General features: G+C 42.8%; 1 protein-coding gene across 3 annotated transcripts; it reads right to left on the bottom strand.

The window, feature by feature from the left end:
* Positions 1–2641: 2641 nt before the first annotated feature.
* On the bottom strand, positions 2642–15432 carry MTX3 (metaxin 3). Of its 3 annotated transcripts, XM_062612427.1 has the most exons (9): positions 15349–15432; positions 14753–14822; positions 12665–12741; positions 11071–11163; positions 7675–7857; positions 7451–7527; positions 6359–6516; positions 5916–6004; positions 2642–4561 (listed from the first exon to the last, which is right to left on the bottom strand). In XM_062612427.1, exons 1-9 carry the CDS (start codon positions 15427–15429, stop codon positions 4451–4453), a joined length of 939 nt encoding a protein of 312 aa, XP_062468411.1. In that variant the 5' UTR covers positions 15430–15432; the 3' UTR covers positions 2642–4450. The 3 variants fall into 3 exon arrangements, with proteins under 3 accessions (XP_062468411.1, XP_062468412.1, XP_062468414.1); XM_062612428.1 differs by lacking the exon at positions 5916–6004 and having other exon boundaries at positions 2642–4587; XM_062612430.1 differs by lacking the exon at positions 5916–6004.
* Between the last annotated feature and the right edge of the window lie 763 nt (positions 15433–16195).

Raw genomic sequence — 16195 nt, 5'->3', positions numbered from 1 at the left:
ATAAATAAATGATCATTCACTGCAGCAAACCACAGTGCGAGTGGAGCTGGATTCACCCCTCCACCAGGCTGCTTTGGGTAAGTTGTAGCTCTGCAGAGACTTGCACTTCCTTGTCCCTCTCACCTCTACACTGTTGGAAACCAAACCCTTGAAGTGTCTGTATGAACTGGCAGGCTGCCTGGCCACCCTTGTCAAAATGGCTTGGCAAATTTGAGCTGAGTACCGAATTGCTCACACAGGGACTGCTTCTACTTAATGAGCCACTTGATACCCAAGGCACGCAATTTCTCTGCACTCTTAGTAAACTGAAGGACCAGCTACACTCTGTATCTTGATAACAGTAAATCACCAACAGACCACGCACACAATACTTCAACATTGGAAAAAACTGGAACATTGACGTTCATGATGAAAAATACCCCCCACAGTTTTAATGAGGGAATGAGCAAAAGGGAGATGAACAATGCTGAGGAACATCTTGTGCCATAGGCTGATTTACTGCAAGACCTTACTTGCCATGGAACTAAAGTTGTCCTCCACTAATTCCTGGTCTCAGCTTAGCTTTTAATAAAACTCAGTAAATCTTGCTTGCTCGGTCTTGCACTAGGCCACACTGGCCTAGCATATTACAAGTAATTTTCCTTTTCTTGCTTTTTTTTTCTGTAAAACCTGCAGCAAGTCATTGGATTTTCCCCACCTTCTGCCCACAAGAACAGTCCATTGTACTTAGTGAGGAAATCTTTCACAGTCTCAAGTACTGTGATACTAATAAATCTCTCAGACAACAGGTCACTGAGCATGAAAGCACACGCCCATGATGCCTTTCCCTTGCTAACCTTTTCTTTTCTTCTCCTTCCCAGCTTCTGAATCCAACCTGATCCAATTTCACTTGCACCTGGGATCTGTTCCTGAGAGCTTTACTCCAGGCATAAACAGCAAACCAGTGTGGTATAGCGAATACTGGACCTCCTTCTTCCCGTCTTTAACATATCCCTGAGGTGGTACAAAGCCTCACCTGCCTTCCCAGAAGCTACCCCTGATATGGAGCTCTGCTTCATAACAGGCTGCCCCTGGCCCTCCCACTGCTGGGTAGACTTCCCTAGTGCAAGTAGACCTGGACAGGGGAGCTTGGCTTCTGCTCTCCTGCCCAGACCCAGGGCACAAGGTACTACCAGAACATCAAGCTGCACATCATCATCACCCCTGAATGGCTAGGTCTCGCACAGGTGCAGAACATTAATGCTAACAAGAGGCCTATATGACAGACAGCAGGTGGGCATATGCCTGACAAGCAGCTGAGCCGGGAGAACAGCCTCTCACTCAGAAACCTGCCTATGCTCAGCCAGTTCCCCAGCTTCCTACTGCAGGCATATACCTGGCAGGTCCCAACAACATGGTCCAGAGCACCTGTGGTGGCTAAAATGCCTGGGCCAGCTGAATGGAAGAGAGTGGCTTTTCCGCTGGCACAGTTAGGGCTGAACAAGTGGAAAGCTCTGGGCTGTGTGCTTTGGGATTTGACCAGCTCCACCCTCTGTGCGGCTCTTTAATAGTACGTGCATGCTAAACAGCCTGATCCTGCATCAGTGCTCTACAAAAATCCATCACCTCACTGGCACTGGTTAGCACCAGGCAGGATTATGACCCATTTAGCTGAACCAGGCTAACCACAAACAACAGACCAAAACGGTTTGTGAAACTGGACATTTGTACTGTGAAACAGTACATTCTTTTAATGCAGTGTCTTGTTAGTCAACAGAGTCTGTAAGTGCGTTAGGGATTGGGCAACTCATTGCCAACAGTGCACCCAGCCAGATTTGAGCCACAGCATAGTTTGTCAGGCTAATGTAAAAAGCTGGTCCACCTTACTGTATGAAAAATACTCAGCACTGTGAATGGTTCCTACTGCAATGCCAAGAATAATACCAAGCGAGAGAAGAAAGTTACTCAAGTGAGTCTGGAAACCATTTTAACCAGGAATCAAATACAACTGGGTGTTTTTCTTGACAGAGTTTAAGCTACATTAGCAAAAGCTACATGATTTCAGCAATGTTTAAGTGTTTATAAAAGCCTAATGCAACAATGTTTTTACAGGGGGAAAAGACATTTTAAAGGTGTCTTGGAAATGCTAAATATACCATATTTGTAGCAATTCATTCATAACATTTTTCATCGTATTTCTTCTGGAATAGACAAGTTCCTATAGCCAGCTGACAGAAAGATACAGATTAGCCCTGAAAATACCTCCATGCACTTCCACTGAAAGTTTGCCTGGGCACAGGAGTGTTAAATTTGCAACCTCTGGAGTTGTTGAGCCGGCTTACAGTTGGCAGCCACCTCCATTGGGAAAGCATGGCAGGCTGGAGTTGCTCCAGAGGTAATAACCTCTTCCCTGCCATCATCATCTTCCAGGAGCAGTGCAGGGAAGAGAAGGCCCACCAGCTGCCCTGGTAGCAACAAGACAACAGAAAGATTACAAGACCTGTGCTTCCCCACAGCCTCCTCCCCTGCAAGCAGCTGTTGAAAGAAAAGATTTCTCCTGAAAAGCTGTAATTAAAATTTAATAAACTTTTTCATAAGGAGAAAGAAAAGTGTTCAAAAAACCTGACACTATTTCCATGAAAAAATACTACCAGAACTCCACAAAAAATCAAAAGTTTTAATTCTGGAACAATGACCATTTTACAAAGAGATTTTAGAGACTGAGTGTACATCTTCACAAAAGCAACAAACTAAGGCATGTTCTCCATAGCCATGTTTAGAAATTAAGATATTTTTAAAAGCCATGTGACTTGATCTCATTTAAACCTTATCAAGATACAGGCAGTAAAAATTCTAAAAGTCTGACTTACTTTTAGATGAAGTGGACTGTCAGTTTATACAACTGTCATGAGTATGAGCTAGATTAATTTCAAATCACTGAAATAAATATTCTAGTAAGAGCATGGAGCTGAAACATTATTTTAAAGTGCTCTTTAGAAACCAAACATTTCAATTATAATTAAGAAATGTTAAAGATCTTACATTCCTTACATATCAAGTCTGAAAGTACAGTATGTACACAATCTACAGTCTTGTTTTTATAAATAGGAAATAATTTATCTATATATCTCAAACATGACTACTAGCTGAAGGGAAGCTTATAGACTATTTCTATTTGACCTGAAAAAAGGAAAAAAAAACGTCATCCCATACATAGAGATATGGGAATGCTATATCCCCAGAACTGCCATTTTGGCTGATCTCCTTGATTAATTCTTATCTGGCAGATACTTCACCCACTCATGAAGCATCTGCCAGCACGTTGCCAGTAGAGAATGACAGCGTTTCCCTTGTAAAGGAATTGCTTGGGTCTCTAGAACTGGCAAGGCTGCTGCTAAGAGAATATGTAATGAGACCTAAGTCCCTTAATTAGAACAGAAGATATATGCACTGCAATGTACTAAAGTTTGCAGAGATAAAAGAACTCTGAACTAGACTGTCAAAAAACAAAAATTTGGATTTTTTTTTAGTTTTTGAATGAAATGTAGTGCTTATAAAAAATTAAGACAAAACTAACATGAGGCATTTGTGACAAAGTTAAAAGCCTATCTCAACTTTCTCATAAAGCCCTAATCAGTCCCTTTCAATCCAGAACCACAGTGTAGTTGCTAGTCAAGTCTCTCATCCCAACAGGACTCAGTCAAATCTCTCCAGCTCACTACTGGTGCTCTCTGATTCTCATGTAACGGTTCTGCAGCATGTGGCATTCCCCTATGCACAGGTTAAGCCTGCTTCACTCAGGACTAATACCAGGTACCTGTGAAATGTTAGTAGTGTACATCACTGTGCTCCCACATTGCACACACTTTCCAACAATCCCCGTCAAAGTACAACATAGTAATGTTTTCAAAAATACAAACCACCTTAAAACACAGAAGTGTTCATGAATGTACAATAAAAATATTTAACTTCCACCCATCGTTTTTCATTTCTTGGCTGCCACAAAGAGCAACTTTTTTTTTTTTCCCTTCCAGTCTTTTCAATGATTTTGAAACTCAACTTCGTAATTTTCAGACAGATACAAGAGTATACCCACTCACATATAGTAACATGATTACAGTAAAATCAAAAGCCACAAAATAAAATTATGGTGAACATTCTGTAAGTGGAATTTTAACTTTTGGTCAACATTTCTGCTAGGCTAAAGGCCAAAATATGCTGTACAAAACCACATTAACATCTGCAAGAATAAGCCTCTTGTTTACTTTAGCCTCAGCTTAGTGTGTGGTCAGCCTGAACTATGCAATTTCTTAAAAGAGCAGGTAGATAGGAGACTGTAAAGCTCTATTTCTTCCTAGCTGTACCCATAAGCAGATTCTTCCCTTGTGAAACAACATTCACGTGAAAAAATTTACTGTGGCGCTCAAAATTCTGAGTTGAAGGCAAATGCAGGTGTATGAGCAACAAGTCGTCAAGGTGACAAACGATTCAATGGACTGCCCTCTTCTCCACCTGCAGCAAGCTTGAGCGTCTTTAGCTTTCGAGGGGGATGCTGGGGACTCTTACGAAGGTTGTCGTCCATCTGCAGGGAAATAATGAGAGCCGGATCTGGCAAACAGTAGAATACAGATTACACAATTGTCTGTTTGTCAGCGCTGCCATCATTAATGCTGGTTTGGGATATTTTTTTCCCCTGTTATTCCAGGCCCAGCTAAAACTGATGCCTTGGCTCCTTTCCACTCCCAAAGATATGCTTGTTTCATTCCACTAGCATATGGTGCATCAACCCCAAAGGGCAAATAGGTTGCTTCTGCTCAAATAATTCTGTCAGCATTACTGAAGAAAGCAACACTGCTACCTTCTTCTAAGAGACCAATGTTTCAATTTTGTACCATAGCCAAATGCAGCAGCATTTTGGAAAAAAAAAAAAAAAAGCTGAAAAAAAAGAAAACTGATCAAAAGTCAAACTGCTAGTATCAATGGACGATTTTGCATGTTCAGCACCTTGCAAGAACAAACCTTTTTCAAATTAGAAATGTTCTGGAGGCGCTGAGTGAATTTAGATCAGTTACTGATTTCAAAAAGTATTTAATAAAGTACTTCTGACAAGACCTTTTCAAAGACATGTTAAAATTAATCTCTGAAATATAAAGATTCTACATTTTCATAGGAAATCAATCTAATGCCCTGTGCATAATGTGGTATCAAAGACAGTCTAGTTACTACAGAATAAAGCCAATTGCAGAAGACAGCACAGGGTAGTTCTCCAGAGATTGTCTAGTCCATCCCACTTCACGACAGGAGTCTTTAAAAACTTCCACAGCCACTTCAATACCACAAAAAGGAGACACAATCCATACCTAAAGCTACAGAAGCTGTTCATAGTTAATGATCTATTTCCTACTCTGGTCTTTTCCAGGAAGAAATGCCTCCTATCCTTCTAGTTAAAGTGTTCCGTCTGTATCAGAACACTAATTCTTCACAAGTCTTTTTCACATGAGTTGCATAGCTTTTGATAGGTGCTAAGTGACACAGCCTTAGAGACAAAGAATACAAAGAAATAAAAGCTGGATGTAGAACAAGCAGAAGGAAGAGTGACTGTACGTTAGTGACTACAGCGTTCAGCTGGGAGCAAGGAGAGCAATACATTTGATTTCTTTCCTGGAATGTACTTGCAGAAAGACATCTTCTTTAGTTCGTATGCACACTTGCAAGATAATGCTTTTGATTGTAATGAAAATACTTTTGAAGTACAAGGCTTCATTATTATTTTCAAATGACATAATTCTTCCTGCCTCTCTACATAAAGTAACTCACTTAGAAAAGAAGCAGTTAAAATAAAATGTCCACCACACAGCTGCATTTGCCATGCAAAAGTATCTGTGAACAGGTAACCACAATGAAGCAGGAATATTAGAGACTGAAGCAAACGTAACCTTTTCAATCAAGTTGGATTCCTTATTTACAAGCTGTGTGAGTTTCTGCAGATTAGCATCTGCTGTATCCTGTCCAGCCGGAGAATGGCCTGGAGGGTGAAGGCAGAAAGATGAAGAGTGAAAAGCTATTTAGAAAAGCCTTTAAATCCTTAAAAATGTACCCACATTGGAGAGAAAGTTCATAAAGTATTTTTACGCAAACAAGAAATTAAGTGTAAACGCCATTCTAAGTGAGAAAACCAGGAGTATTAAGCATAAGCCATAGCATACATGTGTATTTTTGGCAATGCTTGCAGAGCACAACTCACTACCTCATTTCCCCACAGAAGCTCTAGCATAAACTACATAAAATCTAATTCTGCCTTGGTTCGCAGGTGGAATACTGAAGTCCTAATCCAAACAAGACTACAGATGACAAAAAGGGGGAAATAAACAAAGCTTACCTGAGGCAGTTAACCTGAAGTAGCAAGTTAAAATATCATCACAGAATCGACACAGATTGGGAAGCTGTTTCAAATGCTCTTGTAGATGTACTCTGGGGAAGCACACTTTATAAATTGGCGCAAGGAAACCAAACACAAAGGCATCCAAGGTGGTAGGCCTGAAAAGAGTGACAAAACAAAACAAAAACCCAAAGTGACTGAAGTACAACATTAAGACTGCTACAATATAACTGCTTTGTGTGTATGTCAAACACAACTTAGGACAGAACAGAGCCAGCTTTTCCAGCATTCCATCTTTTCACATAAATCTGTTAAATGCTTTGATTTCAAATCAATCTGGTAAGTGTACAGATGATCTACTGAGTTCAGCACCTCTGAACTAGAGACATACTGGCAAGCTGAAACACTAACTTCAGCATTAAAATCCAGTCACTGTCATGCTGATAAGCCACTCTAAACCATATTTCTGCAGTATAAAAGCCAAACTGTATGTCAGGGGACCAGAATCCTCTCCCACAAAGTGGTTCAACTTCACTGGCTAAAGGAAGAGATCATTCTTTTTAGGAACTGCTGGCACTATGCCACTGGCAATGTATGTTTCCTGCTCTGTGGACGTACCACAGGAAGAGGAGTGCTCCCAGACATACACCCTCCACCCATGAAGGTGCTGGTATCACCCCCCGGCTTAAAGCAGTTTTTCTACATACAAGCACAGGAGGCAACATTCACAGGCTAGAAAATCACCCGTTAGTGCAACATTAACTCATCAAGCACAAGACATTTTCTTAGCAGCTGTAGTCTGCCCCTCTGGAAAAATTCAGGATAAGGGAGACACCACATTGCCTTACTCCAAATGTCTTCTTAGTGACCTGTTTATTTATTCAGATTTATCTGTAAAGCAGAGTGTGAGATGTGAAACTACTGTGCAGCACTTTTTATGTTCAAAGAGATAAAAAAACAAACCAAAACAAAAAAAGAAACATGCTCACACAGTCATGTGGTACCTGCATTATTAGTCATTAAAAAGAAACAAAACCTTCAAAACCAAAATACAAACAACAGAACAAAACAAAACAAAAAAATCACACTCACGTATCTCCAAAGAAAAACTGAGATGTTCCCAATCTCTTCGACAGGAGATTTAGGCACTCCTTGGCATCCCTGTATATCTGATAAGACACAAAACTGGCTAAGAGCCCTAGGTTTAGCAAGGCTACTATGCATAGCATCATTCATTATTTGACAGCGTGCTAGGCTGTTTCAATTCTCGTCTTCGACAGCATCAACTTACAAATTCTTTATTACACAACACATACTTGTGCTTCCACTTCAGGGAGAGTGTAGAGTGGAGGCCCTCCCCTGGTCAGCAAAATCCTGTTCAGCGCTTCCCTGGACATCTTTCCAGGCAGATACAAACTCAGTGGGAAGGTAATCCTTGAGGCAAACCATGGTTTTGTCACACTGCAGTAATTTTCAGCATCAACCCAGAAAGTGTGCAGCTGTATCAACACAAAGAAAAATGTGACTGGAATTTCAGCAAGAAAAGTAGATACTTCTCAAAAGTTTGATGTGCAAGGCCTCTGTCACAGAAGCAGTAGCACCAGTAGCACTGTAATTTAAAGCAATCAGGCTCCATAAAGAACTATACTCATTCTTTAAGTGTAGGAGTATATAATTAAGACAACAACTTCCACCTAAAGAAAAACAACAAAGATATTACAGACCTATACACACATGCATAAAATTACATACACACTCATGTTTATGTAGGTGCACATATCCACACTCAAATGCACACACACTACACATAGAAAACATATTACAAAAAATGTTGCATGCATACAGTACCAGGTTGACGTTTCTGTAATATTCTTTCTAATTTTATACAAATCTTAAAGTTTTATAAATGGTGGCTTGTAATCCTGCAGGTCAGCTGAAGAGGCTAGTCTATGGTATCATCTGGTCAGAATGTTTTTTTCCTGTACAACTGAAGCCAAAGTCATTCAAGAGATCTGATGTCTGAGGATTTTTATAGCTGTAATATACTTACACTAAATTGGTGAGGGCATGCATCCATGTGTTATTTAGAAATTAAATACGAAATTATTTTGATTTCTCAAAAGTTCTACCTGAACTGTTCAAAAGGTTTAAACAGTTGTGCACCCCACATCAGACATAACACAACTTTTTCAGAACACTCAAGTGAAAAAGAAACAGCAACAATAAGCTGCTTTCAGGATATTGTTTCCTGAAAAGCACATAAAATAAAAGCAAATCATAGATGCCTTTTAAAATGTGTTTCATACATTCATTATTATTACTTCATACCCCACAGGTAAGTACTGCATTCAGCCCTGGGGCCCCCAAATACAAAAGGGACGGGAACCTGCTTGAGCAAGTCCAGAGGAGGCCATGAGGATGATTCTATGGCTGGAGCACCTCTGCTACGCAAACAGCCTTGTTCAGCCTGGAGAAGAGAAGGCTGCGTGGAAAACTCACAGCAGCTTCCCAGTATCTGAAGGAGGCCTATAAGAATGTCAAAGAGGGACTCTTCATCAGGGACTGTAGAAACAGAGTATGGCGTATTGGATTCAAACTTAAACAGGAGATTCGTGTTAGATGCAAGGAAGAAGTCCTTTACTACAAGGGTGCTCTGCATTTGGCAGTAACAGAAAAATAACTTCTTTTTCTCCCTCTCAGTAGCTAGTGCAGTGCTGTGTTTTTGACTTTAGCCTGAGAACAATGCTGGTAACACACCGATGTTTCAGTTGTTGCTAAGTAATGCTTTCTCCAATCACGGACTTTTCAGTCTCATGCTCTACCAGTGAGGAGGGACACGAGAAGCCAGGAGGGAGCACAGACAAGACACTTGACCCAAACTAGCCAAAGGAGTTTGTGGTATTCCATACCACAGCACGTCATGCCCAGTATATAAACTGGAGGAAATACCTGGAAGGCCCAGATCACTGCGCAGGTCAGGCTGGGTATCAGTTGGTGAGTGGTGAACAATTGTACTGCGAATCACTTGTGTTTATTGTTTTCTTAGAATCATAGAATAGTTAGGGTTGGAAAGGACCTTAAGATCATCTAGTTCCAACCCCCTTGCCATGGGCAGGGACACCTCACAATAAACTGTGCTGCCCAAGGCTTTGTCCAACCTGGTCTTGAACACTGCCAGGGATGGAGCATTCATAACCTCCCTGGGCAACCCATTCCAGTGCCTCACCACACTTACAATAAAGAACTTCCTCCTATATCGAATCTAAACTTCCCTTGGCTAGGTTTTAACCCGTTACCCCTTGTCCTATCAGTACAGTCCCTAATGAAGAGTCCCTCCCAGCATCCCTATAGGCCCCCTTCAGATACTGGAAGGCTGCGATGAGGTCTCCAAGTCGCCTCCCCTTCCGCAGGCTGAACAGCCCCAGCTTTCTCAGCCTATCTTCATACGGGAGGTGCTCCAGTCCCCTGATCATCCTTGTGGCCCTCCTCTGCACTTGTTCCAACAGCTCCGTGTCCTTTTTATGTTGATGACACCAGAACTGCACACAATACTCCAAGTCAGGTCTCACGAGAGCAGAGTAGAGGGGCAGGATCACCTCCTTCGACCTGCTGGTCACGCTCCTTTTGATGCAGCCCAGGATACGGTTGGCTTTCTGGGCTGCGAGCGCACACTGCAGCTGGCTCATGTTCATTTCCTCATCGACCAACACCCCCAAGTCCTTCTCTGCAGGACTGCTCTGAATCTCTTCTCTGCCCAACCTGTAGCTGTGCCTGGGATTGCTCCGACCCAGGTGTAGGACCTTGCACTTGGCATGGTTAAACTTCGTAAGGCTGGCATCAGCCCACCTCAGAAGCGTGTCAAGGTCCCTCTGGATGGCATTCCTTCCCTCCAGCGTATCAACCGAACCACACAGCTTGGTGTCATCGGCAAACTTGTGGAGGGCGCACTCAATCCCACTGCCCATGTCACCGAAAAAGATGTTGAACAAGACTGGTCCCAACACCGATCCCTGAGGGACACCACTCATTACTGGTCTCCAGGCGGACATCGAGCCATTGACCACAATATGGCCATCCAGCCAATTCTTTATCCACCGAGCGGTTCATCTGTCAAATTGATGTCTCTCCAACTTAGAGACAAGGATGTCATGTGGGAGTTTTCCTTTTCTCCTTTTAGTTTTATATTCTCTCCCCTTGTTATTTCCCTTATCATTATCATTATTGGTGGCAGCAGTAGTAGTTCTGGTTTATACCTTAGTTACTGGACGGCTCTTCTCTTAATCTGTGGGAGCTACATTCTTAACGATTCTTCTCCCCATCCCTCCAGGAGCAGGGAGAAAGGAAGAAGGGGGGGACTGAGCAAGCAGCTGTGTGTTTCTGGGTTACTGGCTGGGCTTAAACCTCAAAAGAGGGTAGTGAGGCATTGGAACAGGCTGCCTGAGGAGCAGTGATGGACAGAGTATTGGGCAACCCGGTCTACTGAAAGGAGTCCCTGCCTATGGCAGGGACCTTAAAGATGATCTTTAAGGTCCTTTCCAACCCAAGCAATTCTATGAGTCCATGAAATACACTCTTCTTTCCTTTACAAAAGTTGCTAGGCAGTATTTCCAAAATTGCACTAATTCTAGCCAGGACTATGGCTGAGAGACTTTAGTGTCTCTCACACTGGGCACTTCTTGTACCATTCACTTCCAAAAATTCTCAATACTTACCAGAGAAGGAAGCAGCTTCTCTTCAAGTAGTGCAATATATGCCAGTGTATCAGCCCCTTGTTTTGCAGACAATTCATAATCAGCATTGTATTTCTACAAATTAAGAAAAAAAAAAAATTACATACTATAAATAGTGTTACTGGGAACTTTCCAAAAAGATGATTAGCACAACCCGAAGTTGTTTCAAATTTAACACCTATCAAGTCAGCAAATAAAACAACATTTTTCGGGACAGAAATCATGCACTCCTAGAATTTCCTTTGTTCTTCAGGCCAGCTATGTCAAACCTCCTTGCATCTCCCTTTTCTACATCCTCATTCTTAGATTTTTGGGCCCTCCTATTCCCACAGTAACTTTTGTGTCTCCCTCCTACTGCTTTCCAAGCAACTGTCCAGTGATACAGAGGCAATTTTTCAGTACTTATGGATGTAACAAACCTCTGGAAAGACCTCACCTTTATCTTTGAAGAAGAATCTGACACTTAAGCTGGTGCAAGCATAAAAAAGGCACATATTCTCATCTTTTGCTTTTGACTACCATTCTAAAAGTTGAGAAATTGGATGCTAACAATATAAAGGACCAAATGCACAGCGAAATTAATGCAGTTACAGTGGACTGAGCTTTTAATTCTGACACTGGATCCTCTTAAAGCATTATCTGAAGAGTTGATAAGGTTTTTAAGAGGGAGATAGTCAAACAAAGGGTCAGTGCTGACCCTTAGATATCTAAAATGCAAGCATATTATTCAAACATTTTAAGCCAAGGAGGGTTTTTTTCCTAACATTAATGAATCTTTGGTATTCAAATTACTATGACACTTCTGAATTTTAAAACAACTGTCTAAAATTCCACCTCTAATAGGCAGTTTTCAGATCCTGCTTTTCTGCCCCCAAAGTTTTAAAGTTTCACTTTAAATCCTGGCTAGGCAGGAACTGAGTTTCTAATGTAAAAGCAGAACAGTGAGCTGGAAAATAACCTTAGAAATAAAACGATGATGCAATGCTTTACTAGACATCTTTATACTTTGTCAAAGAAGAAATCATATAGCTTTATTCTTTGTGAATAAAACATGAAGAAATCTGCAAAAGTCAAGCAGAAGCTGACTACACGAGAACATGATGTGCATCAAGAAATGCTTGCAGACATTTTTACACTACAGGCTATAGAAAAACTACGTAGATTAAAACTGACACCATATTATCCTTTAAAAAAAGAGCACTCACAGATGATTATCCATTTAAGCAGTTAAAACCACACTTCCTAAACTGTGATATCCTAAGTCTGCAAAGTCATAATGGTGGTAAAAGTGTTATAAGCAGGGTGCTCAGTGAGAAACTGTTCAATTAAGGTAAATTTGTTGTCCTTTTCAATTAATATTTTTCTCATGCCTATTTATGTATCTTTCACATACTACCCATCAAACTTTCAAACAACTATCTCTTATCCACCATTTTGCAATTCTCATGCATGTATTAGCAACAAGAAAGCTCTGGGTCTGAACTGAGTTCCAAGTTTTCAGAAGCCTGTATCACTGTATACAGTTGACAAGAGCCACTATGAGGCAGAGAAAACAAACCTTTTGGAAGTGACCTACCTGCTTTCTTAAGAAGTTTAGTATTTTTGCTGGCTGAGAAATGACAATGTCTTCTGATATGAGGACTGGCACATCCCCTAGAAGGCATAAATAACACAGTCAACAATTTATGTGGATTAGTTCTAACTTAATTAGAAAGCAATCAAGTCACTTCATCTACTTTTCCTCATGTTCGGATCTTACTAACATGTACACACAAACTATGCTTTAACTAGTAGGGGAGTTCCACCAAGGTCACAAATACATTTAGGGTATTATGGCCTTCATTAATAACAACACATAAGAAAGAGCCCAATGTTTTCTGGTAAATCGCTGATACTTCGAGAACCAGGCTCCTTGTCCAGATTTCAGATATTAATTTTAAGACAAAAATTCTAACACAGTCCAACTGCTCTCTCAACTCATTCACCTCTCGACCTCTCCTTCCTTCTACGCCTATTTTTCCCTCCCATTCCCCTCTAAATCATAGAATCATAGAACAGTTTGGGTTGGAAAGGACCTTAAGATCATCTAGTTATAATCCCCCTGCAAAGGGCAGGGATAATTCACACTAGACTGTGTCACCCAAAACTCCATCCAAGCCAGCACTGAACGCTGTCAGGGATCGAGCATTTACCACTTCTTTGGGCAGCCTGTTCCAGCCCCTCACCATCCTCACGGTAAAGAACTTCTTCCTTATATCTAATCTGAACTTCCCCTGATTAAATTTAAACCCACTACCTCTTGGCCTATCGCTATAGTCCCCGATGAAGAGTCCCTTTCCCGCATCCTTGCAGGCCCTCTTCAAATACCGGAAGGCTGCTATGAGGTCTCCACGCAGCCTCTCTTTTCCAGGCTGAACAGCCCCAGCTTTCTCAGCCTGTCTTCATAAGGGAGGTGCTCCAGTCCCCTGATCATCCTCATGGCCCTCTTCTGGACTTGCTCCAGCAGCTCCATGTCCTTCTTATGCTGAGGACACCAAAACTGCACACAGTACTCTAGTCTTTCTAGAGCCACTGCCCACGCTACCACTGCATAATCATGAACCAAGTACTTCCCTTCTGCCAGAAGCCTACTGGTCAGACGTTACTCATCAGATTGCAGGATCAAAGACTGCAGACTGTAAAATTTCTGTAACAGGTCTATCTTATAGCAAATTCCCAACATAACTGCCACAATGAGCCTATCATGACTGTGCTGCTAAATACTATTAAAGTAACAATTATCAGCAACACTTAACTATTTCGATCTTCTTCTTCATAGATATTATGTATTTTGGCTATGAAGTATTTGGCAAGTACACCCAGCTAGTTCTTGGTATTTTCTTCTAACAGAAAACAATAAGCTTAAAAGCAAGAGCCAAAGGTACTACTTCTGCATGGATACAGTAATGCCTAAACTGATAATGTGGAAAGTGTAAATGACAGAGTACTTTAACCCTGCAGTGATTTTACCTCTCTGGAATACACCAAGACAGTGCTGAGCAAACAGATAACCAATGCATAGAAGTATCTGACACAAAGAAGTCTTCTCTGATGCCTGATCTTCAACTTCCCCAGCAACTAGGTTGTTAGTCACCTTTTCTGAGTCAGCCTCTCTAACTCAGCACAGTACTACACATCCCAGCTAGTGTAAGTTTATACTCTTTGAAGCTCACATTCCACTTCCAGCTGTATCAGCCCATTAAATTATGTATAATTCTTTAATTATATAACATTATTCCCATACACAAGTCTAGTTACTACCATCATAAACAGGGTGCAAAAAGCTTAAGAATTTGTTTTCATTATACAACAATTTAGACTGCTGACAGGAACAGGTACGTCCTTGGCACCACTGCTTTGTTGACTGCCTGCTGCTTCACCCATACCCATTTTAATAAACTGTCCTTTAAGGCACTTTATTTGTCTTCCTTTATTTTATTCCCCCAGATTCATCACACTTGATCCTGCAGTCATTTACTGATGTGTGGTGAAAGCAGTCAGCCTTCACTGGGCCAGGTTACACCCTTGAACACAAAACCAAAGCAAATGCAGAAAGAACATAGAAATTGGAACCCACGTTTATGACTTGGCTATGATTAAAGAATAAAGAACTCAAGGATGGTACCTTTGCGAGCTCTCCATGAATTATTTATAGTATTCACTGCCAGAGGAGCACCTGAAAATTTGGCATAAGCCTGCAATAAAGATTAGGGGAAGTAAGTCCGGTGTGCAACAGCAGGGTAAGACAGCACTTCAGAAATTATTTTAAACAGATGCGGGCACTGAGGACCGACTCAAAGGCCACGCACCGGTAGGCGTATTCGGTTTTAGTCAGTCGTCAGTGCCCTGATGGACTTCTAGGCAATGCCGGCAGCGCAGGCCGAGGCCAGGCAGCCCACCGCAAGGCACGGTGCCCTCGGAAAGAGCAACATCCCGGGACGCCGCTGCCGTGCGCTCCGCAAGGCGCCACCGCGGGCCCATTCGCCCTCACCTCCCACCCACCCCCGGCCGAACACGGCGGCAGCGGCGGCCCCTCGCCCAGCACAAGGCTCGCCCTAGGGCGACGAGGGCGGGCGCGCCCAGCGGCGCCGGCGCCGCCTCTCCCGGGAGAAAGAGTGCCGCCGACAGCCGTGCCGGCGGCAGGCGAGACCCGGGGCGCCGTCTCGCCGTCCCTCCCTCCCTCCCTCCCTCCCGAGGCGGGTGGCGGCCGACAGCAGTTACCATGACGGTTAGAGACTCCGGGTGCACTGACGGCAGCCCCCAGCCACCTCCCCAGCAGCTCAGCTCCATGGGAGCCGCCATCTTGTCCGCGCGGTGCTGGTGCCCTCGCATGGCGACGCCGGAGCGCCCCCGGCCGAGCCCCGGGGAAGGACAAGTCGCCGGGTGGGCCGTGGCCCTGTGGCCGGGAGGCTGCGAGGCGCTTCCGTGTCACGGTGTTCGGACCCTCCCGATCGCCGCCGCCGGCTGCCGAGGCCCGAGGGCGAGGCCTTTGGAGGCGTCCCTGGGGGTAGGGGCGTCGGCTGCTCCAAGCCTTTTACCTGTGAGGGGACGCCGCCTGCCCTGAGGCGCCATCGTTTTACTCGGGGGCTCCTGCTGCCGCATTGCTTGAACCCAGCTTTCTGGCTCCGTTACTACACAGGAAGCTGTGACTTCCCAAAAGAGCAAATGTGGCTTTCAAGCAAATGTGAAGATCACTTGCCAGGAATTCGGCTTTAAAAATAAGGAATTCTGATGATATGGTACCAGTTTTGACCACGTTATAATGATTATAATGATAACCCTTTCAGGGTTTTGGTTTTTTTTTGTTGTTGTGTTTTGTTTAGTTGTTTTTTTTGGTTGGTTGGTTGGTTGTTTTTTTTTCCTGTGGACTGTTGGAAACATCAAATTGTCAGCTGTTTCATTTCAGCGTTGGTGCAGACATGCCAGAGCATGTCTGTATATTACATCAACTAAAATGTTTCCATCCTTCCCATACAATTGACTTAAAAACACCCATGTGCAGACCACCCTTACTCCTGTCTTCTGTGTATGAAGAAATGAGAACGAGGTCAAAGCTTCATCTTCCCCC

The sequence above is a fragment of the Pezoporus occidentalis genome, unplaced genomic scaffold, assembly GCF_034315485.1.
Source record: "Pezoporus occidentalis ecotype Australia unplaced genomic scaffold, CSIRO_AGI_Poc_V1 ctg16, whole genome shotgun sequence".
NCBI classification, from domain to species: domain Eukaryota; kingdom Metazoa; phylum Chordata; class Aves; order Psittaciformes; family Psittacidae; genus Pezoporus; species Pezoporus occidentalis.
This window is presented reverse-complemented; position numbering and strand designations above follow the sequence as displayed.